At 33.9% G+C, this 25683-nt stretch overlaps 3 protein-coding genes across 3 annotated transcripts; all 3 read left to right on the top strand.

The window, feature by feature from the left end:
- The first annotated feature begins 1793 nt into the window (after positions 1 to 1793).
- LOC118262660 (heparanase) lies at positions 1794 to 8597 on the top strand. Its single transcript, XM_035574203.2, has one exon. It carries the CDS (start codon positions 1945 to 1947, stop codon positions 3487 to 3489), a length of 1545 nt encoding a protein of 514 aa, XP_035430096.1. The 5' UTR covers positions 1794 to 1944; the 3' UTR covers positions 3490 to 8597.
- Positions 8598 to 10423: 1826 nt separating this feature from the next.
- On the top strand, positions 10424 to 17643 carry LOC118268356 (locomotion-related protein Hikaru genki). The gene is made up of 10 exons (XM_035582812.2): positions 10424 to 10819; positions 10903 to 10994; positions 11383 to 11485; positions 12056 to 12144; positions 12945 to 13104; positions 13339 to 13512; positions 15572 to 15706; positions 16103 to 16246; positions 16774 to 16983; positions 17098 to 17643. The coding sequence occupies exons 1-10, from the start codon at positions 10741 to 10743 to the stop codon at positions 17358 to 17360; spliced, it is 1449 nt and encodes a 482-aa protein (XP_035438705.2). The 5' UTR covers positions 10424 to 10740; the 3' UTR covers positions 17361 to 17643.
- A 549-nt stretch (positions 17644 to 18192) lies between these two features.
- Positions 18193 to 25569, top strand: LOC118268338 (glycosyltransferase 25 family member). The gene is made up of 10 exons (XM_035582789.2): positions 18193 to 18564; positions 19040 to 19271; positions 19895 to 20010; positions 20359 to 20585; positions 20674 to 20983; positions 21226 to 21300; positions 21384 to 21441; positions 22184 to 22305; positions 22946 to 23143; positions 23446 to 25569. Exons 1-10 carry the CDS (start codon positions 18371 to 18373, stop codon positions 23612 to 23614), a joined length of 1701 nt encoding a protein of 566 aa, XP_035438682.2. The 5' UTR covers positions 18193 to 18370; the 3' UTR covers positions 23615 to 25569.
- The last annotated feature ends 114 nt before the right edge of the window (positions 25570 to 25683 follow it).

The raw sequence follows: 25683 nt of genomic DNA, 5'->3' as shown, positions 1-25683 counted from the left end.
ATCAAAAATACAATAAAAGTAATCAAAATTTATTAATTAAATTTCACATTTTATAAACAATGGTTTTCATTTAGTTTGGAAAATATGAAATATTATTACTTCACTTGAATTTAACTTACAAATAAAGAGATCAACATTTCTATGACGTTGATAAAAGCTGCAAAGTAAACTGACCTCCCCTTTGTGTGAAGGCAATTTATTGCATCTCTGAAAATGAAAAATATGTATTTGTTGATATGTAAAGCCAAGGAAAAAAGCCACGATAAAATAAAGGGGAAGAAGTGGGGTGTCTATGTACATCAGTTTTGGCTAGCCATGTGGCCAAAGATGGAGAAATTCATAATTTTGTCTCCATTAGTACCTTCTAAAAACCTCACTTCAGAAACATATGGCGACAAAATAACTTTAGTTTCACTTAGACAATATATTCTTAATGTAGTATTAACATAAACATCCAAAGTCCAAACAATAAGCAAAGATTTAAAAAATAAAAACCAAATCCTCACCCGCTCGCTTTAGCCTTTTTGATAAGAACTTAACAATTTCACCCTCAACTAAAAAGAATGACGTGTTGCATCGAAGTGAAGTTTGACACATTAAAGCTGCCAACGGTATTAGTGTCTCCAATATTCAACATTTTAAATACTGTACATCACAGAGTAATTTATTTGTCCATGCCTTAGTTATAAATATTTGAAGACCCAAATGGCCACAAAGGGGTCGATGGCCACAACCGGGTCACTTGCCCTACTGTGTTTTCCATTTCATGTCCTAATTAATAATTAATGCAGAATAATCGATAAAATGTACCAAATTTCAGTATTCCACTTAATTTTATACATGACCACGTGAGTTTCGGTTTCGGTTTCGGTTTCGGCCGAAACTAAAGCCACGGCCGAATATTCGGTTTCGGTTTCGGTTTCGGCTGGAAAACCAGTTTCGGTCGGACTCTAATTATTTAGTTAAACATGATACACAACATCTATTCCTCTAGTAAGTCTAGTAATATTACCGACGAAAGCTGCAAGCGAAATCATGAGTAGACAGACAATGTTGTTTGACAAGAGATCCTCACTGATTTTCAACATGATGATAACAAATCGCGTGGAAAGTGTTGTCTAGTGCATACGAGGTTATAACGTATGATTTGAGTACACTAGAAGAAATATTAGTAAGTTCAAACAAATTCATCGAAACGGAGTTTCGTTGAAAAATCTTTTTTTGTGTCGAATTTAGGAAATAATGTGCAAAGTGCTATACCATTTTATAATCCTTATTAAATGCGCCAACTTTGGTGAAATTTGCCACCACTAGCGCCATACATAATTTATTCAGTACAGTCACTTAAAGTAAGGTGAAAATTTTATTCAGAGTATTTGGTTCCTCTAAAACTAACAATGTTTTCCAATCTAAAGCAGTTGGCTAAGAATTTATGATTCCATATTACTGGAGCACTATTCAGGATAATGTAAGGAAGACTGCAGCCGAAAAAATAAAGATTTGTAGCAACAAGAGTCAAAAGACTGGCACAGGGTGTACTTTTTCATGGATAACACATAAGTCACTGTAATTTAAAAACTGTAGGACTTAGATTTTTTTTTATATTTTTCTGATAACATTTGGAATCTTGCCGATCATCTGGCCTGTTGGACGTCGATTTCAGGGACACCCTGTATATCTTTACATTTCCTAAATCTATAAATTTTTTATTGTATCATATTTGGTGATAATGCGCTAACGGTGCAACAAGACGCTTTTTCATGGTTAAGAAAACTGTCAGTTTGACAGCAAAGTGAAGACCGTATGTGTCACTAGTGTCATTATGCAAAAGTCAAGTCGTGTTGTGTGCTGTGTTTAGTAAAGCTGATACAGTTGGTGATAGTTCTACAAACCGTGTGAGTCTCGGTAAATTTATACCAATTATGTTTATGTGATATTTTCGAAATGCTGTCCAATAAAAGTTTGGTGGCAGCCTGTGCCGTTGCGTTCTGCTGCAACGTGGCCTTAATGGTTTTGTTTGTAAAGTATAATTCTGGAGAGAAATGCTACATTACAATCGACGAAAAGCAGGTGGTAACTTCCACAATCCCAGACGACTTCCTTAGCATCGGCATCGACACATCTGAAATAGAACATTACGATAGAATCGAGTTTGGCAAGCCGAGACTGCGACAACTTGCAGCAGCATTAGCGCCGGCGCGTCTGCGCCTGGGCGGCACCATGTCTGACCGACTTATATTCAGCGAGAACGACATTGTAGCGTCCTGTGAACACTGCCACTCTAAAGACTCACACTCCAAGTCAGCCTGTGCTGCTGTTAGAAAGTTATGCAAACACAAGCATTTGCCATTTTTCATCATGACTGGTAAAAAATGGACAGAAATTAATGAATTTTGCAAAGCTACTAAAAATAAATTATTATTTGCATTTAATGTTTTGCTTCGCGATGACCATGGCTGGTATGATCAAAATGCAAAGGATATTCTGGAATATAGCAAAGCTAAACATTTCACTGTAGACTGGCAGCTTGGTAATGAGCCAAACTCATTTGAACATGTTTTCAATATATCTGTGACTCCAGAGATGTTAGCCCATGATTTCAAGAAGCTTCGTAAACTACTTAATGAATTTGGCTACAAACATTCCTTGTTAGTTGGCCCAGACACAACTAGACCACAGCCCAAAAGACCTTATTGCCTAGAGTACATGAGGGAATTCTTGGGAAATGGTTCCAAACAAGTAAATGTAGTATCCTGGCATCAATATTACTTAAACAGCCGCACTGCAACACTTGAAGATTTCTGGAATCCAAGTACATTTGATTTATTGAAAGAACAAATTGAAACTATGAGAAATCATACGAAAAAATATAGGCATATGCCGATGTGGCTGACAGAGACGAGCAGCTCGTATGGAGGAGGAGCACCAGGGCTTTCTAATTCTTTTGCTGGAAGTGCTTTATGGCTGGACAAGTTAGGCCTATCTGCGAAATACAATATTACTACTGTAGTAAGACAAAGTTTTATTGGAGGAAATTACAGTCTTGTTGATAAAAAGTTGGAACCTCTGCCAGACTGGTGGCTGAGTGTTATTTACAAGAAGCTTGTTGGAAGCAAAGTACTACATGTTGACTGCAAATGTTCTCCCTTGCAGAGAATGTATGTGCATTGTGCGAACAGGAAATACACCAATGATACTTCAGCGATAACTGTCTATGCTGTTAACTTAGAAATGGCTAAAGCAAGGTTCTTGTTAAATGGCACTGCATTGCATGGAGATAATTTAATAATTGACGAGTTTATACTGAGTGCTCCATCTAATAATAGGAGATCAAAGACCTTATTATTAAATGGTTGGCCCCTGTATTATGAATCTGCTTTGCCTGATCTGGAACCTGTACGATTAAAATATGGTAACCACATCTCTATGCCTCCTTACTCTTTGGCATTTTGGGTCATAAAGAATACCTCCATAAAAGTTTGCATTTAAAACATTTCATATCTGCATTTACAGTGTTTTTATCATTTGTACTTAACATTCCAGTGAAATATTACTGAGCCCCAATGCAGATCTGTTATATTTACAAAACTCGGTGCCTACGACTCATATGTAGGTTCCTTAATACCATTGAAACAATGAAAACGATTGCTTTGAAATTGTTTAATTAATTTAGAATATTTAATTCAGTTAATTATATCTCATGCACCCAGTGAATAAGGAATTTAATCCAAACCATAAGTAGTTAACTTTTATTTCATCCAACCAATTACTTTTCAATGTAAAAATATAATTCAAGCTACAACAGTATTTATAAAACTCGAATAGTTATTTATTTTTTGTATAAATATTGTTTTATGCACAGCCATTGTGTCTGTGTTCTATATACATACCCCGACGACAATTTAGTAATAAGTAAAAATAATAATGAAGAACTGTTAAAAATATGAAACTCCTTATAATGAGTAATAATGACACTTGTTACAATATCTTCGCTTGCCTTGAAAAATAATAAAGTCCGGGCTGTTTACATTTTAATATCTCGATTTCCATTTTGCTTCGTCTTGACAATATAATTATCTTGAATTGTTGACAATAGCTAGCCTTGTCCACCAGTCAAGGAGAATTATTCTTCATTTAACATTGAACTACTGTCACCACTTGATAAGACTACGATCTAGATGCATAAGCTATGCCTAAATAGTTTCATATAACTAGCAAACAAAGATATGTCTGTACCTATGTTTACATCTATCAATTAATAGAGGCAATTTGCTTTAGTCATGTGACAAACCATATAGCATTTTTAGATCTCTTTATACACTAAATATAAGCTTAAATGAATGTCATATAAAGTGATGTCATCTTTTACTACTGTTATCTGTTATTGTAATTACAACAAATAATATTTTCTAATTAGAATAGTATGCGTAATTTATAGTCGACAGAAGTCACAGTTGACCATTTTTCAAGCTTATTATAAGAATGGAAAATAGTCAGCGATTAATATTGTCGAAGTCTTTTGATCTGTACATTTGTACTTGTATTGTATATTTTTATGAATGTTGTGACTTGGTATATAAGACACTTACTATGTAATCCCTGTGCCATGCTTTAAAAGAATTATTACGAATGTTCTACTGATATATAAAGGTGCTTAATTACCTGTAACTAAATAGATATATGAATAATGTAATTGGCTTCACAACACATTCTCATTCATCATGTTTACAGATTTTCCAAACTAGGTAGTTATTTTTATTTAAATGTTAGTGTACCCACGCTAAAGTAAATACTTTGCATAAATTCCGTGTTATTAGTAACGATTACCGAAATGTGACCTACACTGATTGGAATTATTTAAGTAATTGAATATTGCAACTTTAATACTTTATTTTATCAAAAACTATTACTTATTATGTTCAATAATACTTGTACACAGACCATGTAAATATTTTATTTTATACATACAGTTGTACACATCTATACTATTTTAAGTTTTAATGATAATAATTTGAATCCATACCATCAGAAATGTCATAATTGGGTAGCCTTGTTTCAAGGACACAGGAGTTTTACAAAGAGACAATGTCAGTACATAGTTAGGTACAATACTTAATTGGCATTGTGATTACATTCAATTGTTATATCAACATATTTAATTTTATAATTAAACACAATATTTTATGCAAAGTGTTTACGAATTTCAATACATTAGTAACATGTAGTAGTTACTTCATTACAATATTTGTAATCTAAATATATTATTTGAATGATTAAGTTCGTGATTAGATTTATGATGTGACACAATTGTGAATGTTTTCTTTGTAATTATATAAGTTTCTTTGTCGATTTTATTATCTAAGCTGTGTAGTATAATTCACTTCCACTACTCATAAATATATGTTTGTAATAGGTAAAATGTTGTTGATAGTTCCAACAATGAATCTTCTATCAGAATTTCTTCCTTAGTGTCAATAAGCTATGTTTCAAAGATCTCAAAATGCTTGGACTCATTTAAATGTCCCATTTATGAAATGCATTCAATAACATCAAATAATTATAATTGTCCTCATTCTAACGACATTACTATCTTGGTATTTACTTATTTAGTGTTAATCACTATATTTTTTTATTTATTTAGAATGTTTTTGAACAAATTTTTATCTAAGCTTGTTTTTTAAGCTTAATATTGATATAGTTCATTTTATTATTGTAAAGATAAATACATAAAATGCTTATTGAACATTTTGGCCAAGTTGAATACAGGTAAATGAGGTAGGCATGTAGTAGTTTCATTTTCACAATAACGAAAATTATTTTTCTATGTTGTTAATATGCGGTGCCTAATTGTAAGACTGATTAGTATTACACATATGTTGTTTTTCCATCGTGCCTGATACTTTGTTGAACAATATGACGGATTGGTTATTGTGTTACAATGACTTTCTAGCGTCTTCAAGAGTCTATTCAGACTATTCAGTGCATAACTAGTTTGATATAATTATCTCGAGTTCATATTATTATCACAAAACGTGTCCTTGAAAGCCCTTTATAATCCACTTTAGAAACCATTCTTGACAGTAAAATAATTAACTAATTTTAATATTTCAAAATAACATGTTTCATAGTAATTATACAATACCTAAGATCTATACTTAATTACATTTAAAGTGATCTCTTTGAAAAGCTATATTCTAAATAATATCCCGATAAAGTAATTAATTTATCACATCGATGATTGTTGAACTATCAAAATTGGCTCCCAAATATATTTGCGTCAAGGATAGCCTATTAATTAGTTAATTAATGCAATATACTGGACTGTTGGAGCACTTTAAAGTGATTGTAATCGACTTTAACCAATACCAAACAAGAACACAAAGTAAAATAATAATAAAATAAAAATATCGAATTTGAAATTGAACAAATTAAACTATTATACTTCTATGATTCCTTCTATGAATCTATGATTCCAAATATATAATTATGTACCAATCTAACTAAATAAATCACGTGTAGATTAGCTATCAGACAATTATTCGTTCATGTTTTACTAGTATATATATAATTACCTAATTAAACATGTTTCAGTAGTTATCGGTACAATAAATGTTGATTGTGTAACGGCAAATATAAATTACAATGTAATCGATCCGTTTTAAAGCTTCGATAAAATTGTACTGCTGCGTAACAGTAGTTAATAATGATTACTTGCTTCACTTTTGATCTTATATAAATGTATTACCGTATGGGGAGATCTCTTATGATTTAATTTAAAGCACATATTAGTTACCATCTCGGCTGATAATATACGAAAAATTAGCGAAACAGTACAGTAGGTAAGCCAAAATGTGCATTTTTCAAAAGTGGACTAGTAATACTTGTGATTTTATTTAAGTCGTATGAGTGATCTCCATACTGTATAGGATTAGATATTATACGAACTATCTTATGATACAACTGCCCTTTAAAGCATTCGTGTGTTGTGCCTTTTAATGAAGTATCTAATCTACGATTCTCATGCAATTATCTGTGTGCCTGTAACTAATAAATTTAAGCTTAAATAATCGATGGGTTTACAATATTTATAGATATATAATCAATAGTCTGTAAGACCCAATCTCGCATAAAAATTTTGAATCTTCATACCTATACTATACTATCAATTTGCTAACCACAGCCACAATCAGAACCACAATATAATTTAAAATAAAAAAAGATAATGAAAATAAAAACCGCAGTCCAAAAATAAAATGTAGGTGCCTACTAAATAAAAGTGGGTTCTTTCTGTACCTATGTAAAGCTACATGGGTACTACTGGGTGGTTCCAGGAAATTTTGATCCACATTGTGCATTGTACACTGTAAGTCTAAAACCATTAGGTAATATGTATAATAAAATACGTGCGAAAACTATATATAGTGCGAACATTCATAGTTTGTTCTGTCTGTTTCATTATACTGCGAACCTACTTATACGTATGTTACGAGTAATTTCTAAATAACGTTGTTGGTAATACATTCTTATATTTCTTTTTAATTTGGAATATCGACTGTTGTATTGTTGTACAAGTCAGTAAGTCAACCTGTCGCACTAATTGAAAGATACTTTATAATTATTATGAGTTCACGATGTTTGCGTGTTCTAAAACATCGTGATTCATATACATAGATTACAAACAAATAAAAAAATATAAAGTATTTTGTGATAATTGATGTCAATTGAAGCGAGTTGCTGGTTTTTGCTATAGGGACATTGTCAATAACAACTAATTGATTGCGTCTAGGTATCCCTGGCAGACGAGCTAGATACCTATTGATGTGTAATAGGTACATAAACATTCAGTCATTGTTTTCTTAAAAATGGCACGCTCTCAGTCATGTCTAAGTAACATTCAGGTTGTAAACTTTTGTTGGACTGTCATATTATGTACTTCAGTACCTGACTCTTTATGGTCTGCACAGTTATTTGGTACGGAGGTAAAGAGTAAAGATCGACTTCAGAAAGACGAGTTCAGAAAGAGAGTACACTATTGTTACACTAAATTATATGGGTCATAATAAAGCCATGTTTTGGTCGACTTTGTAGTCAATGGTTACTGTTTCTGTACTGAATCAATCTTTATTTTCGTACCTACGTAGGAAATAAATGTGCAGATCAGGGCTATTATCCGTAAAGGTAAACTAGGCAAGTTTCCACAACGCCAGGTTATAGAGGGAATGCGCGTCATAGAGTTGGGACGTCAAAAACAATTAGGCGCGCCTATCTAGTGCTTGCCTAGGTTTCTCTCTGGGTTTAATCCGCCTCTAGTGCAAATTGTACATCAATTTAATATTGTATGCATGTCTATTAATCTACCGAGCTACCTCTCTAAAACTGAGAAAATCGTTTGTATGTGAAGCTTACCTTGTTCCAACAAAGGTCGTTGTAAATCTCAAATAACTATTTAAATGTCATCTGTAGTTAAATTAAGTGTATGCTTAAAAACAAATGAATCAAAGTAATGTCTAGCTTCATGGTGCTTTCTATTATCTTCTACGTACAAACTTGCACATTACGTAATTATACTGATTAAATAAATATTTATGTTATTGACAGTGTTTGAGTTTTTCTTACCTTCATTTTTGCCAGTCTCCTGTACCTACCTCGTGCGAAATAGTAAATTAATTAAAATTTTATAGTAAATGAGAAAAGGTTAAAAATTGCGAATCCGTTTTAGTATTGGTCGGTACGGCGTTCTATTTCAATAGGATCTAATTTGGTAACAGTTTGTAGTTCTTTTCTATATTTAATAGAGAAGAGTTAGCATAAACAGGCGTTGGTGCAATACAAATACCAGGAAAGAATAACTACTTCGTTTCATTCTAACTGAGATATATGATCATTCCTGAGGCTGGACAGCCGGACGCGCGGCCGTTACGAGTTACGTTGCATCGGTCGCACAATCGTGCATCCAAGAAAATGTCTTGATTGAAGAGACCTTGATTCGAACGTATCTACTAGATATTCATAGATACACAACATTACGCTTGGCTACTAAAGGGGTGAGCAGAAGTGTAGGAAACTACTTACAATAATATACCTACTGAAGAAAGTTGCAACCATTTTTCGTTAGTTTCAAACACCGGACACAATTTAGATTTTAAAATGTACGACACTAGAATAAAACTCATACCAATTGTGCTTTTACGGACGCTCTACCAACGTACTTATAGGTACAAGTGCCTAAATTACCAAAAATATGAAATGTAGGCATGTGTGCCATTTCAAAATTCGACAACCGGAATTCAGGACTGATTTTTCGCAGGCAACCCTATACCACCGTGCGTAATGAAATAATCTTTACATATTAATTTTATTGAATAAACACACCGGTGCAAAATGCTCCTAGTACCGATTTACCTGTTTATACCTGGCAACCCAATAGTTGTGACTGGAAAACAATAGGGAACCTAACGTAAAACGTTTGCATGTTGTATGGGCTTCATTTTTTCAATAATTAGGTAATTAATCTTAGTCTGGACTGAAGTTTGTTAGGCAACCCATTTGCAATATGTTTATTGAGATGTTAACTTTAATATAAAATAAGTTTTATTAAATAAGCATCTCGGTTCGTTCTATAGCGGGATCCCATACTATAAGTACATCTATATTCATGTTAAACTTCATAGTATCCTACTAGGTATGTTTCACACCTAGTACGGTACCTAGGTACGGTGGTACGATTCCTACGACGCAAGACTGCGATTGTCATCATAATAAATCTTCTGAACAACTGGCTTGCAGTCTCCTCCAATAAAAGGTTACACTTGTCGGAAAAAAACACGAGGAAAGACTGACCTTCGTATTCAATTGAAGATCTTGTACCTATTGTAAGACCTAAGTGGCTGTAGCATGCAGCATTTCTTACATGTCTAGTAGATATGTACCTACTAGACTAACTAACATTGGTCCACATTAAAGGTTAATGAGGACACTTAAGAAATAAACTGATATTTTCTATCTATGTTTTTCCTCTACTATATAAGTAGATAGTTTCCTATGCTAGGGTAGTAGATACCTACCAAATTATAATTTTTATAGCACAATTTATAACCTTAGGTGATCGGTTAGGTACTGTATTGTATAAAAACATATAAGTAGGTAGGTAATGTATCAACATGAATATCGTCTGGCGTTGCTCCCCATAACACAGGCTCCCCCATTTACAAACCCTGCTGACTCCCCTTGTTATCTCAATCGATCGGTTCTTCTTACCAGTGTTGCCATTTTTTGTACTTTATATAAGTAAATTGAAATAAAAGTTAATAGTAGGCAAACTAGAATAATCTTTAGGATGTTGAGTAATCGGACATAAGTTTTATTTTATTTCCATGTACAACGTTGTATTAGTACTACGCATCGCCAAAAGAAATAAGGTGGCAACTTGATTCTACTCCGCATCGCGCACCCTCCGCAGCAATATGTTTTGAATTTGACGTTTGACATTGCTGCCAATTTCAGTACTGATAATAGTTATCAAATAAACTAGGCGCGATACTTGCATTTGGTAGGTACGACAACTAAAGTAATAGCATTTTTCTATGAATTGGCGTTAAAAGAACCGGCTTTTCAAGACGTAGCTTTAACTAGCAGAGTAATAGATGAATTGAATACCGTGTAGTGTACAGTGTACTACACTGATTGTACAATGCATTAGATACTCGGCGATTGTGGACGTTGGTAGACAACGTTTCTAAAATGTTTCTTCCTCTACTAATATTATTGTTTACCCCGAGGATCTTCTGTGAAGACGACGAAAATGTGACTTATCCGCAAGGTACTTAACAATTAGTTCGTTGATAATTTTATTTAGTGCAATTAATTGTTCATAATTAGAACCTTATTTACTTTATTTTTCAGATGATTTCAAATGTTCTCTGCCTGATGTAAAGAGTTTGGACGCAAACCTAGACATTACAAGATTCAGATCGGATTTTTCGAAAATATCCGAGGTATGTAATTTAAACTTAGGTATTGTTCTGATTTTTTAGTTTAGGTATTTGTATTTATCATTTGTTTTTAAAACGTAGGAACTATTTTCATTCTATTAAATAGGTACCTACTTACCTACATTTTAAAGATTTTAAGTATGTAATTATGAAGTTTTAAATTAATTATTTAATATATTTAATTAAATAAACCTACTTATTTATAGTAATCAAAGTTAAACTTTAAAACCTAATTAATTTAGATTACCATTTGAATAACAAAGTTATAATAAATGGCAAAAAATATATTAAGTTCTGAAACCTTTAAAAAATTAGAACAACTAGTCCAATTTATGTGTGAAACAAAAACATAGTAACTATGTACCTTACAACACTAAATATTGTTTTACAGGTGAAATTTCCTGGCCTGATAGGTCCTCTGAATGAGAGGCTGATATGTAAAATTAAATGCATTGATGGCAATTGGGTGGGACCTCTATGTTCTAACACTCCAGGTCAGTATTACGTATTTAGCACCTACCTAATTATTACTATGGACAATCTGCTAGGTATATCTATTAAATAAGATACATTTTCAAAACTAATTACATAGAAATAAGGTCTAAAATAATTACATTTTTCATTTAAGTATTAAGTGTCAAAGAGATTTATTTTAACTGTGCCCCACACTAATATTTTCTCTTGTGTCCCTCTTTGTCCTTAAAATGTATAACTAGTATAATATAGTAGGTAGGTATTATCCATGTATTTAAATTTATCCATTCAATGTAAAATCCATATGTATACTGTAACTGAATGTTAGCTACTATAACTGAATATAAATGGCAAATATTATGTGTAGGCTAAATCCTAATTTTAGTTGTAGGTATTGTAATTATGGTCAACTGTTAATGCCTACTACAATTTTCATTGTACTGACTTGACTAGTTGACTATATACAGTTGACTGTATACTATATAGGTACAGTTAAACAGTTGCATATATTACAGTAAATAGCAAGTATACTAAGCATGTACCTACATTAGTATTTCCAATATTTTAAAATAAAACTTAATTATTTGCAGATGGGAGATTCCAGCCTATATTAAGGGAATGCCTGTATAAAAACGAACATCCTCTCTTGGCTATATCTTTCAAGAATTCATCTATAAATGTAAGTACTCAGTAGACCATGGACACATCCCAAACTCTTTTATATTGTAATCTGTAATCTACTCATTTTATATCATTTCGATTTTAAAATAGATTCGTGAGAGCATTAGTTGAAACCTTAGTGGTTTTGGTTGCTATTAAATATGAGTAACCCTATATTATTAATTGTAAAAATTATAAATACAATTAAAAAATACAAAAAATCTAGCCTCCCATGGCCAGTTAGCTATACCACTGACCTATCCAATAAGAGGTCTATTTTTACACATTGTATACAAGAATTAAACAAGTACCTAGAATGTCTCATGATGATGTACCTTTAAGGAAAAGAATGTAAAAACAATAATATTCATTACTAATGTATTCCACGAAAATATACTATTTGTTGATTGACACTAAATGTAAAGCTAAATGCAACTAAATTGATTGATTTTTCCTTATGAATAGCAAACATTAAATTGTACATATAGGTATATTTATATATTCCTCCCAGTAACCTCTAATATGCAATTATAAAGCAAACTAAAATTAATAATTTAGGTAGCTTATTTCAAATTATCATTTATATTTAGTTAACAGTTGCGAACAGTGCCTTGTATAAAAAATGGTTATGGGTAAAATTTTTGATGGGGGAACATCATCTAATGGCTTTTCCCGCACATAGGGGGAATCCTGTATAATTGATATGGCAGACACGTCGCAAGCCATGCCACTACAACGGTAGTAATAAATGTAGGCAGTCACTATGTATTCTAATCGGTCATCATCACAGGGCATAAATATGTTATTATGTTTTTTCAGAAAGACACACATTTCCCCCATGGGTCGGTGTTGGTGTCTCGTTGCAAGCACTTCGGCTTGTACAAGATGAAAGGTGACAATATGATACACTGTGAAAATGGGGAATGGGCTCCTAAGCTGCCTGAATGTGTACCAACCTCCGTTGTTACCAACTTTACAGGTACATTTCATAATTATGTTTGGAAACTTTACCTTCACTTTGACTATTAATAGTAGCAGCCACTGTTACTAAAATGTCTAAATTTTTAAACAGACAAGTTAAGATTTTTGTAAGTATGTTCATATGCATGTAGTAAATGGTTATTATAATATCACAAGCAGACACTTCAATTTTATTTATAGATGGATGTGTGTACATCTGTTGTAAATGAAAAAAGTCAATGATATATTTCAGGTGATGCGCCGCCAACGATTCAGTACACCATAGTCAGCGGGTCGGCAGTGGTGGAGCATTCGGGGGAGTTGTTCGTGTTCCCCGACAGCACGCTGCGCCTGGACTGCGTGTCGCGCCGCGCGCTCGGAGACCCCGAGTGGAGCTGGACGCAGGCCGTTGGACAACACACTTCTGGTACACATTTTAGACTTCTTTGTTTTAAATTATAGATGTAGTAAATTTTTATAAGATCTAAGTATTTATCATATCATATAAATATTTATGGTAACGTCACGCCTTTAATCCCCGAAGGGGTAGGCAGAGGTAAACATTATGACACGTAATGTAAATGTACATCCAGACTCCATGCTGCCACTGAAAAATTTTCGTAAAACCGAAAAAAGCCCAGAAATACTTTGAAAATATTTATATTTTTTTATAATTACTATCGTGAGACATGAATAAAACGTTGTTTTTAGTTAACATATCTATAAAATTTAATATTAGTTCAGAAGCATTTATTTCTATTTACTTATCTACTATGAACAACGCTAGCAGCGTTTATAAAGATTATAGCTGCTTAGCGCGCGGTTTCACCCGCTTAGCTCGGCTCCTATTGATCGTAACGTGATACATTATATAGCCTTTCTTGATAAATGGACGAACACGAATGAATGAACACAAAAATAATTATTAAATTGCTAGTCTTTCGGAGATTAGCTTTCAAACAAACCTACAATTTCTCCAGCTTTATAATACTTAAAGTTATGTTGCTGGTACTTATAAAGATTATTTTCACCCTATTTTCTGTAAATGTGTGAGTTCTTAGCGTGTTTGTATGATAAATTATTTCAAGAACGATTATCGCTGTTTGCAATTGTTTTTATTAAAGACTACATTGGCTATGTTTTGTTTGCTAAGCGAAAACTGTTGTTTAGCGAAACAGCTAAAAATATCTAAGCGAAGTTTTTCGTAAACTGTGTAAAAAGTAACATATTAGTTGCATTAGCGTATGCAACGTCTCCGGAGAGGTAGGCAGAAGTGTACCTGTACATTACCGCACTTGATGCCATTGTACAATGTAGGTACACTCTTTTTTCACCATTTGTTATAAGTCTCATGTAATAGGGGGTGAGCTTATTGTCGTATACTGGGCACAACTCCACTCTCCGTGCTACTACTGAGAAATTTCCGAAAATCCGATAAAAACCCAGTAATACTTTGCCTGACCCGGGAATCGAATCAAAACCCCTTGCCCAGCAGTCGCACTTGACCAACGAGGCAGTTGCATTAGCGTAATATATTCTATGTGAAAAGTGGAAGAGAAAGCAAGGCGAAGAATTAAATACTTATTTTTTTTAATTGGTTACATGCTAGAAAGCCTAAGACTAGAATAGACTATCAAATAAACTTTTTATCTTTGTATAGTCTTTTTTACTCCGAAATGCGAATATATTCTATATTTATTTAATACTGATGTACTTTTGCTAAATTGTATTTAACCTGTGTTCCGAGAAGATAAAATGTATCTGGCGTTGGAAAAAATTGCCGCTATTGCTTTTGTAATCTGCTATGTAGCTACTAGCGGTTGAATATTTATACTTCGAAGTATTCGCTAATGCGCTAATAATTTATTTAATAATGTACTTTTATGTATCATACATATTACCAAATCTTTAATTCATCAGAGCGAAATGTTGACTTGTCATTTAAATTCGTAGTTCCATACATTTATTTAAAATTCTCTAAAATTACATTTTTAAATACTACTTTATAAAATACAATATCAAATACTATTTAAAAACAGGAGCCGACCTGTAGCGGGAGCATGGTCTAAGCTACCGGTGGTTAGGCCTCCTATTTCATAGTATTATTACAGAGCGTTGGATTATACTCTGTTGGTACCTCCCAATAATATGGGTGCAACAGCCCTAATCAAAGTGACTGTTTTAATGAAAACACTTCTGCCTACCCTCTGGGAGATTCAAAAGCATTGTGCTATGAGTTATTTTATTATCCAAAGAATGGCGAAAAAAACGTTTAGTAGGATTGTAAATTATGTTTGTATTTCCATGTTATCTAATACTGACTTCACACGCTGTTGCGCGATGGCGAAAAGTATTTATAACATTTGTAAAAAATGATATTATAAATATTTATTTATATTAAAATGCTATAATTACAATTATGATTTACTGTACCTGCATTATACATTTCCACGGCTCATATTTATTTATAAGTACGTTGTTTCCAGCATGGTCGAGCGAAGAAGGCGAGAAGGACTCTCATTACCGGCTGACGCTGAGCAAGATGTCGGTGCGACACAGCGACCAGTACACGTGCACCTCGCCCGGGGGACACACCAACACCGTCAGCATTAAAGTTGTTAGTGAGTTGTATTTATTAAATAAAGTAGAGTTCTCTTCTAATCTAGTCCCTTCTTTGTTACAATTGGTATATTGTCTTGTTAGTGGCATAAACTCGAGAGGGCAGCTACGGAGTTCCTTTTTTTACATTAACGCGATCGAAATGTAGTTGCATTTAGCTCTCTGATCGGCTGTAAGTTAACCAACCAGTCAGAGCTAACCACGTTAACATTTCAATCGCTTTAACGTATGACTCTCAGTTAAACAACTATTTTAGTTTTTATAATTCGATATTATAATGTACTTACTTACTTTACCATTTAAATGTTTTGATAAACATTTGCGTACATATACGTAATTAAAATGACTAACTAAACATAACGAATAATTTGAAGTGAAGCAAAAGTGTTTGTTCGCAGATGTGGTGTGTCCACCAGTGACGGTACCGTCACAATACATTCGACAATTCACACAAGGAACGAAGCTGGGCAACTCGGCGCACTTCAGTTGCCAGCCAGGGTTCCACCTAAATGGATCAGCTATACTCACCTGCATGGGCAATGGTAACTTATTAATGCTAAAAAATAATACCTAAACTCGGGAAACGTACCTCATATCAAAGAAAATTGTTATAATATAATTGGATTAGGCAATCTTATTAGAGTTTTTAAGGTTTTTCTAAAATTACCTAGTAGTGACACAGAGTCTGGAATCGTGCCCGGTATGCGCTCTCATCCCCAAATTATCCTGTTACATGGGACTCATAACATAGCTGGTGGAAACTGGGTCCTACTGTGTTACATTGTAGATAATTATATATATAGTTATCATTACATACATATCTATACCTGTCATTAGATGGGATCTTCTATCTTAACCTTCGGGCGTATGGGGTTGTTACGTATCCATTTGGACAATAACCCCTTAAAATAATAAAAAAAACCCTTAGGGCGATTAGTTGTAAGAAGTTTATAGAGTAAGACTTTGAAATGAATAGCTTTTATTTAGATTAATTAAAATTGGGGCTGATGCCCCCTTTTTAATCTTATACATCTACATCACACAAGCTAACATGCTATTTTCTTATAAGGCCAATGGTCATCATTGCCACCGACGTGCGAAGAAACCTTCTGCCCAATGCTGAAGACTTTGGGTCCTCATCTGAGCGTCGTAGAGTACAACTCTTCGTTTGGCGGCCGTGCAATGTTCCAATGTAGTTGGGGCTATCGACTGGTCGGCGCGCCGGGCTTGGAGTGTGAAATGGATGGGAAATGGTCAGGAGAAGTACCACACTGCATTCGTGAGTATCATTACGAACGTTTTTTAATCTCTAGGTCCGATCAAAGTAGGCTGTCTTTATTACAACTTACAAAGATTTGATATTCTTTACTTTGATATTTTTGTTGTTCAACAGCGATATACTGCCCTGGGCCACTGGTGCCGACAAATGGCCGCTTACTGACAGAGCCCTCAATTAACAACGGCAAGTATCCGGTGGGCGACTTGATGATATATTCCTGCGATGATGGCTACGAGATCGTCGGCGAATCCTCTATAGTCTGCACAGAAAACGGATTTTGGTCCCACCCTCCACCCTTTTGTCTACCACCCTCTGAGATACGAAAAACAGACACTATTTATGTAGAAAATACTACACTCATTCATATAGAAGACTAATGTTTAGAAAAAAAAAACACGAAACGAATGTTATTGTTATTTCATAAGGTTTTCAAGTTTCGCAATGGGACATTGTTATAATTTTTAAGTTGTTGCAATATTGTTGTATAAATAAATTTATATTGTGCAGTTATTGGACAGGGTGGGTGCCTCGGAAATAGTGATATAAGGAGAAATACCAATTGTGTCAATAAATATACGTTTTCATTTTTTTAAATAAACTTTGCATTGAGGTTCCTCACAATCGAAATACATTATAATAAAATAATGATAATTAAATGAATGCTTAGTCCTTATTTTCCTGAGACCTATACCTATTTCCACTTTGCTGTAAATACCTATATCTGTTTGTTGATTTAAAAAATATATCCATAACAATCGTTTTTTCCCAATACGGCACCCTGTGGTATTCTTTATATAGCATACTGCGTCGTTCTGATGGAAGCCCGGCCACTCTGCTATGACCGCTGCCGCTGTACAAGTTATTTCAGTTTCGCTATCGTAATATCTTGACACAAAGTAACGTGTGCTGATACAAGAATGTGCCTTAAGTCTCCTAGTGTTAATATCTGGCGGAATTATATGCTCTGTGCTGTGGAATAATGTGTTTTCACACTCTCGTAGCCACGGGGTGATTCTTAGTCAGTAAGAGTTAGTTAGCCTTTTTCGTCCTCCCCAAGCGAGGGGGCCCGTTAGGATATTCCAGTTTGGGGTAAAAAATGGATACATGCTCAGTGATCCAGATTCGGGCATAGTGTCGCGCCGGGCACCAGGGTTCCAAGAACCAAAGAGTCCAAAGTAGGGAACTGTCAAACTCAAAAGTGTCAATTGTCACTGATTGTCAGTCAGTCAAATAATGTCATCTTGTTGGAGTGCAAGTGTATTTATTGTAAACTTGTAAATCAAGCGCTAAGTACAATTAATTGAAGAAGGCACTTTAGGGGATATGCAGTAATAATAATAAAGGAAAAGCTTTAATTTTTTAACCTATTACTAGTTTATTCATAAAAATGAGAGCGGTGGTGTTAGCATTACTTTGTTTGGGAAGTTGGTACAGTTGTTTAGGCGAGGATGTCAAAAAAGTTTCTTACAAAATGCCGACAGTGGGAATATCTGTGCTTGTTCGTAATAAAGCACATACATTACCTTTTTTTCTAAGTTGCATACGTAACCTAAACTATCCTAAGAATCGAATATATTTATGGTAAGTTTATTTACAGTTTATAATTTTATTTATGGCGGGCTTAATGTGTGAAATTTTCGATGAATAAGATAAAATGGATGCTGACGTTCTTCCCAATGCTATAATTGAGATAGATGAATAGGGAATCCTCTACTGGTCAGTACCCTATCGATTCCCCTTTACTCATATTGTTAAAGTGGTTACAAAAATATTGCTAGTTAAAATAATTTTATGAGAAATTTTTTGAATTCAAAATTTTTAAATACAACTATTGTTATGTAGGATGTGGAAGCATTGACTGTTGACCTGCTGCACTTTAGGTATTAATCCAATCTAAATGTTAACAATAAAGTGAGCTTATGTTTATAAGGCACATAACATAGGTTCAAATCGTATCGGTCAAACTGTAACAAAAAGTATTTGTGTAACAAATTAAATACTTTGTATTCCTCTAGTTGCTATTAGCTATACAACATATATTTTTGTTTTTATGCAGGATTTATAGTGATTTTAATGAAGATAAAAGTATTGAAATCCTTGAACGATGGGTGGACAAGTATGGGCCTCTATACAACGGCGTGTATATTACTACGAACAGTTCAAGCGGACGCCTCCATAGAGATGAAAAGAGCCCAATACATTGGAGCTCCGACCACTTCAAACATGTGATATCATTGAGAGAGAAAGCTCTGGATTTTGCTAGAAAAATGTGGGCAGATTATCTTTTTGTGAGTACTCTTTGACTTGATGATATTCTATCTCTATCTGTGGGTTTTCTATCTTTGGTACTCTGGTAATATTACTAAACTTTATACAGGTAGCTCTAGCGCCAAAACTCAATATTACTGGGCCTACAAAAGTCTTAATGCATACTTATTACAACTTTTTTATTTTTGGCATTTTTATGTGCAACATAAAAGTTTAATTTCAATTTAAAATATTTCCAGATCCTTTTACTAAGAGGTTTGAACATGCTTAATAATTAAAGTTCTACCTTCAAGTTTCCCCATTTATTTTTGCTCAATGAATCAAACATTTATGATTACATACAAATATGATACCTCTTGGTTTTTACAACTCAAGAAAATGTAAGTTTTATAATAATAATTGCACCAAACATCAAGATGGGATGGTGATGAAATAAAAACAGTATTGGGGTCAATGGTCTCATATCTCATTTAAAATTATATGCCTATATGTATGAGATAACCCTCTAACCAAATTAATTCCTAATATGATAAGCATACATAGTATAAATTAATATATAGCCAACATAATGATTTTATTAATAATAGTTACTATCAGGCAATTACATAAATATTGTGTATATTTTTATTGTTTTCTATTACAGATGGTAGACGCTGACGTGTTTCTTACAAATCCGTCTACATTAAGTGAACTTGTATCCAAAGACCTTCCTATCGCTGCACCAATGCTTGTTTCTGATGGACTTTACTCAAATTTCTGGTTAGAAAGTTGGTCACACTTATGCATGCCACAGCATGTGTGTTGTTCTACAAAGGTGCTTTTTTGACGCTTCATTCAATTTGGTATAGAGCCAGTAGGCATAGCTGTAAGAAATTGTTAACCGCCATATCTTTAATGACCTCTTGTTGGCATCATAGTGACTAATGGTTACTGTCTCTAAACTGAATCAATTTTATGGTTTTTACGTGCATACCAAATAATTTTAGGCTGCTTGGACGCTGTCCTTAAATTCAGCATGGTCTGCATCATACAATATTTTAAATAAGTTATAAAATTAGACAATAAAGGTATTACTTCAGACGTTATATGACTGAAAATTGATTGCAGGTGTGGGATGACCGACAACTACTATTACCAAAGAACAGATGACTACAAGCCCATACAGAGGATGGAGAAGCAGGGTTGCTATGAAGTTCCGATGGTTCATACTGCTGTTTTAGTTAACCTGAGGACCAGAGTCTCTGATCAACTAACATATAACCCAGACAAGATTCCTAATTATGATGGCCCAGAAGATGATATCATAGCATTTGCAGTGAATGCTAAGAAAAATGGTAACAATAATGTTGAATCTATTCATTTTATTTTAGGTGAATGTATTAACAGCACAGTGTTAGTGATTATTTATGTACTTGTGTACAGGTATAACACTACACATCTGCAATGATGATCTATATGGATTTGTACCAGTACCATTAGAAGACAACCATGATCCAAAGAGTGATTTTGAGCAGCTGTTGAACATAAAAACGGAAGCAATCGGACGCGGGAGTCCATTGCCTCTAGACCCGTTCTTACAGGACTATGTTACATACCCTGAGCTCTGGAAGTTCGGTTGTAACGAAATCTATATGATAAACTTAGAGAGACGCACAGAGAGACGAGAATTAATGGAAATGAGTTTTAAAGAGTTGGGTATGGATGTCAAGCAAATCAAGGCTGTTGACGGCAGGTACATACACATACTCTTATTATATGATATATATGCATATTTATTATTAGATTTAAAGTATACTCTGTACTGTATAGTGTATTTTACCTGCAATATTTTCGCTAATATGACTTGGCTGTCTTTGTATATGCCGTTTATTCGATCTAATAATGCAACAGAATACAAAAATTGGTCCTTACACCTATGTAGTACCTTATATTTTTTTAATATATCTGAGTGTCATACTAAATTACGTTTTTCAGACAATTGGACATGAATAATCTGAAGGATTTGGGTGTTACTCTAATGCCTAATTACGAAGATCCTTATCATAAAAGGTAATATTACGTAATAGGTATTACTACTTATTATAAAAATTTTAGAGCCACTTACCTTTTTAAATATTGCAATTTTGTTGTAGACCTATGAAAGCAGGAGAAGTGGGATGTTTCCTTAGTCATTATTACATATGGGAGGAGGTGAGTGCTTATTCTATACTATCATAACATTTTTACCTGTGGAGTGAGCATCTTGCAGTTCGAAAGACTGTTCATCAAATTAGATATCTATCGAGGATTTATATAACTTAGCTATTTGATGACGTAACTTGACTAGTTTTAAGCTGCTGAAGGAGATCTCATGAGTTCATGATCAGATTCCTTAGTATGAGTATGGTCGGTTTAACGTAAAGCAAACTCGTACTATAGTCCAGTCAATTTAGTATTTCACCTCGGAATTCGAGATACCCAGCTGTAATTTTGTATATACTTGTATATTGACCCCCTAAAACTTGTCTCAAAACCTATCTTTGACCCTGAATTTTAAGAGTTGCTTACACCCTACCATATGTAGGTTTTGAGACAAGTTTTAGGGGGTCAATATACAAGTATGTACAAAATTACAGCTGGGTATCTCGCATTCCGAGATTCTTACCTAATTTAAGCTTATTTGACTGGACTACTAAGAGGCTGCGGCAGCGGCAAACGTCGCTTAGCAAACAGTTGTGTGAGTAAGCCGTAAAACATAGTTATTTTAATATGTATAGTTATTAGATTTACCTTTCTTGGTCTTATGAGAACTTTACTAACTAAAGAACAAAAATTATGGCTACTTTAAGACTTTAAAATACCATTAGAATTTTATAGAAACGTCGTAACTAATCACGCCTCTCCTCAAAATCATTTAGAAACTGAGTCGTAATTACCGACATTTTGCGAACAGGTCGCGGAGAAGCAACACAGTATTGCGTTAGTGCTGGAGGACGACATACACTTCGTGCCTTACTTCCGCAACAGATTCCTGCGACTGCTGCGCGAGATCAAACCGTTAGAATGGGACCTGGTGTAAGTTGCATTGTGTTTTATGTTTAGAAGTTGTTACTCTTTTAAAATTATTTTGACCTTATACTTATTAAGGTTTTCTCCAGAGTCGTTGGTGGGTTTACCAGCCCACCATCACCGAGTTATTCCACGCGGGAATGCAGATATTGAGCCTGTCGTGTTATTTAGATAGCATGTTCATGTTCAATGCCAATGATACGCTTGACTAATACTTTTAACACGCTTTTGTTAGGTCGACCAAACTATGACGTAATCAAAACTAAGAATCGGAAGTATATAGTCACTTACTATGTTATAATTATTTATTACATAGTGCAAATTACGTACATAGTACATAATTATTATGTAGATTCTATAACCATAATAATATTAGATATTTATTATGATTTGATGAATGAATTGGAAGGTCGCTGATGGATATTTCGAGTTACGTTCATTATATCGCTCCTTTCGTTTTATTGCAAAAATGACACCTTCAGGTCGCTTTAGGTTTTGCAATAAAACGATTTTAATTTTTTTTTAAATTGTGGCCCTTTTGTATTCAAGGAGCGATATATGTCCTCCTCTTGATGACGAGGATATAATGATTAATGTATTCCAATTTTATGTATAAGACGAGTAATGGCTCTGGTGGTATGTTCAGGTACATAGGTCGTAAGATCCTGCAGGACGATGAGGAGCAGTACGTGACGGAGCACACGACGCGGCCGCTGTACTCGTACTGGACGCTGGGCTACCTGCTCAGCGCCCGCGGCGCCCGCAAGCTGCTCAGCGCGCGCCCCCTCGACCGCATGCTGCCCGTCGACGAGTTCCTGCCCATCATGTTCGACCAACATCCCAAGTAAGTGTCCTTTATTAAAAACTTATTGTAACCGATATTGTACCTAGCCGATAAATTAATATATCAAATAGTTTATCGAAACTAACGGAAGTCACAGTTTCATTTTAATCTTCAAGGCTACATAAAAATTAGTATAAAAACTCAAGGTTCAGATCATAGTCGTCAACATTGTTTCAAAAGAACCGTGACCTTCAAAACACCTAGCACACGCATACAGGCAGTTGAGTGAAAGAGAAACCTACCCTTTATCCATTATTTTTACTAAAGTGGCGTTGTTATTCATAACAAACATTAATTTTCAGTGCGACGTGGAAAGCGCATTTCCCTACGCGGAACCTGGACGCGTACTCGGCGGCGCCCCTGCTGGTGCACCCCACCCACTACACTGGACAGGAAGGCTACATCAGTGACACCGAAGACTCGGACCTCGTCACGGAAATCACATTCCAACACTATAAAAATGAACTCTAATCACGAAGTGTGCTATTTTGTAAGTCAATATTCCTCTACAATTTGCCAAAGATAGTTTTTTATCGTAGTAATTTTTATTCATATTTTAGTAAGTACTAGATAGATTATTAAAATTAAAAAGCATTTTTTTATATTTGGAGTGAAATTCATATCATGAAAAGCATATACAGTCAAGAAAACAGTTGATTTGGTATTACACAAGCGATACTTACCTACAAGTAAAAGGGAGACTGTCTAAATTAAAAATAATCAAAGTGATATATTAACTGTTCCTACGATATGTTAAAGCAATGATTCTTAAACACTTTCACATTATGATCGCATATACACAATACAATTATATGAATGCGTTGCGCTGCGTGGCTCGCGCGGGAGATGGTATCATCGTACGGGAGCGCGGGCGGACGCTCATTAACGTGGAAAGTGCGTCCGTCACGGTGTGATATCGCACGGATGGACTGTTACTACATCTTTAACATAGTTAGTGGGATTCAACTATACATATATGCATGATTGTATTACGTACCTACATATATACTACTTATATCTTAAACGATCAAGATAATACCAAATTTCTTAGTAGAGTCGACACAATCTATGAGGTAACCTCTATAACTGCCACGAGAGGTAATAAAGTCACCTGATTGTTTATGACCTATTCTTAAGTCGTATGGAGTTCAAATAATTAGAGACTGTAATCACTGTATTAGAAAATATAATAATATCTCAAGAATTTCGGAAATAGCGTGGGACTGCGTAGAGCATTGACGAATCAATGACATCAAAACAAAAAGGGGTTTGATCGCTCGTATACATAATAAAATAACAACAAAATCACATAATTTAGTTATTATATCTTTCAATATTTCATAATACAAGTAAACAAACTTTTTTTAACGAATATTGAAAGGTAACATCGCTATGGTAAACCAACCTGAAGATTTGAAATTGTGATGGTGGTCTATTAGAATATTATTCTCTGAATTAGTCGCCTATTTAAAAACATAAATTATATTTTATATGAAAGTGTATGTGTATGAGTAACGAAGTAATGAGTTAAAATTATGAATTCGATGGTTATATTTGTTACGTGATCGCTCCGGGACGTACATAACAAGTTATAACTGTACCTACATAGACAGACAAACGTCAGAGACCTCTAAGATTGTGTGGACTATAATACATTTCACATGAACTCTTAAATAATGATTTGACAATGAACTGTGTCATGTACAAATCTACTACTCTATATGTACTACTGAAACTATTCTACGACGAGAATTTTTTGCTGTAGTCTCCAACTCATAAATCTCGTGTTTGTGCCAACAACAATTAATACAACTGTTTACTGATATATGTAATGATTGAATCGAGCCTAGACTAGACTAGACTAGACAGACATGTTTAGTGACTTTGGCATAGTTCTTGTATTTATAAGTCTGTGTTTGCTTGATTTTATTGGCAGCGTTTGATTATAAGTTGACATCGCCATTATATCTCACCACTATATATCAGTCTCTGACATTCTGAATGTATATTCTATTTTAGTCTATCGGATTTCATATAATATAAAATGTACCTAATTGACTTTGATAGCTTGTTTAATTAAGCTTATACAATAACAGTACAATTTAACCAAATTGGTATAGTGTAAAATCATTGTATTATTTCTTTAGCTTCATTAAATTGTGTTTTTGTGATAACTTCTTCAAAATCTAATAAGTTTGTTCATTCGTTATGTTTTATTATAATTCTATTTAATATTATTGAGACTTTAAATGCATTTATTATATTTTAATATAAGTTTTACCTTGCTGCAAGTATGCAACTAATTGTTTATTATAACTTTGAATAGATTTTTTATTTAATATATTTGATTAATTTACTTATGTGCCATAACAGGTTCCTAATTATTTGTAATCGTAATGTAATAAACGTGCATAACCAACAGGCAATTTTATTTTATTGAAACAAGAAACCAGCGTGATTTCTACAATATTATGATCCCGTCATTTTGGCATTTATTTTCATTATTTAGTGACCAAATTGGCAATTTACAATACGTTTTC

This window comes from Spodoptera frugiperda, chromosome 25, assembly GCF_023101765.2.
Source record: "Spodoptera frugiperda isolate SF20-4 chromosome 25, AGI-APGP_CSIRO_Sfru_2.0, whole genome shotgun sequence".
Classification (NCBI taxonomy): domain Eukaryota; kingdom Metazoa; phylum Arthropoda; class Insecta; order Lepidoptera; family Noctuidae; genus Spodoptera; species Spodoptera frugiperda.
Note: the sequence above shows the minus strand (reverse complement) of the source record. Positions and strands in the feature narration are given on the sequence as shown.

Coding starts and splice junctions, on each gene's coding strand:
- LOC118268338 (XM_035582789.2), top strand. CDS start 18,371: ATGAGAGCGGTGGTGTTAGCATTACTTTGTTTGGGAAGTTGGTACAGT. Junction 20,984..21,225: donor ATCAAGGCTGTTGACGGCAG/GTACATACACAT, acceptor TACGTTTTTCAG/ACAATTGGACATGAATAATC. Junction 21,442..22,183: donor ATTATTACATATGGGAGGAG/GTGAGTGCTTAT, acceptor TTTTGCGAACAG/GTCGCGGAGAAGCAACACAG.
- LOC118262660 (XM_035574203.2), top strand. CDS start 1,945: ATGCTGTCCAATAAAAGTTTGGTGGCAGCCTGTGCCGTTGCGTTCTGC.
- LOC118268356 (XM_035582812.2), top strand. CDS start 10,741: ATGTTTCTTCCTCTACTAATATTATTGTTTACCCCGAGGATCTTCTGT. Junction 11,486..12,055: donor TCTATGTTCTAACACTCCAG/GTCAGTATTACG, acceptor AATTATTTGCAG/ATGGGAGATTCCAGCCTATA. Junction 12,145..12,944: donor TCAAGAATTCATCTATAAAT/GTAAGTACTCAG, acceptor ATGTTTTTTCAG/AAAGACACACATTTCCCCCA.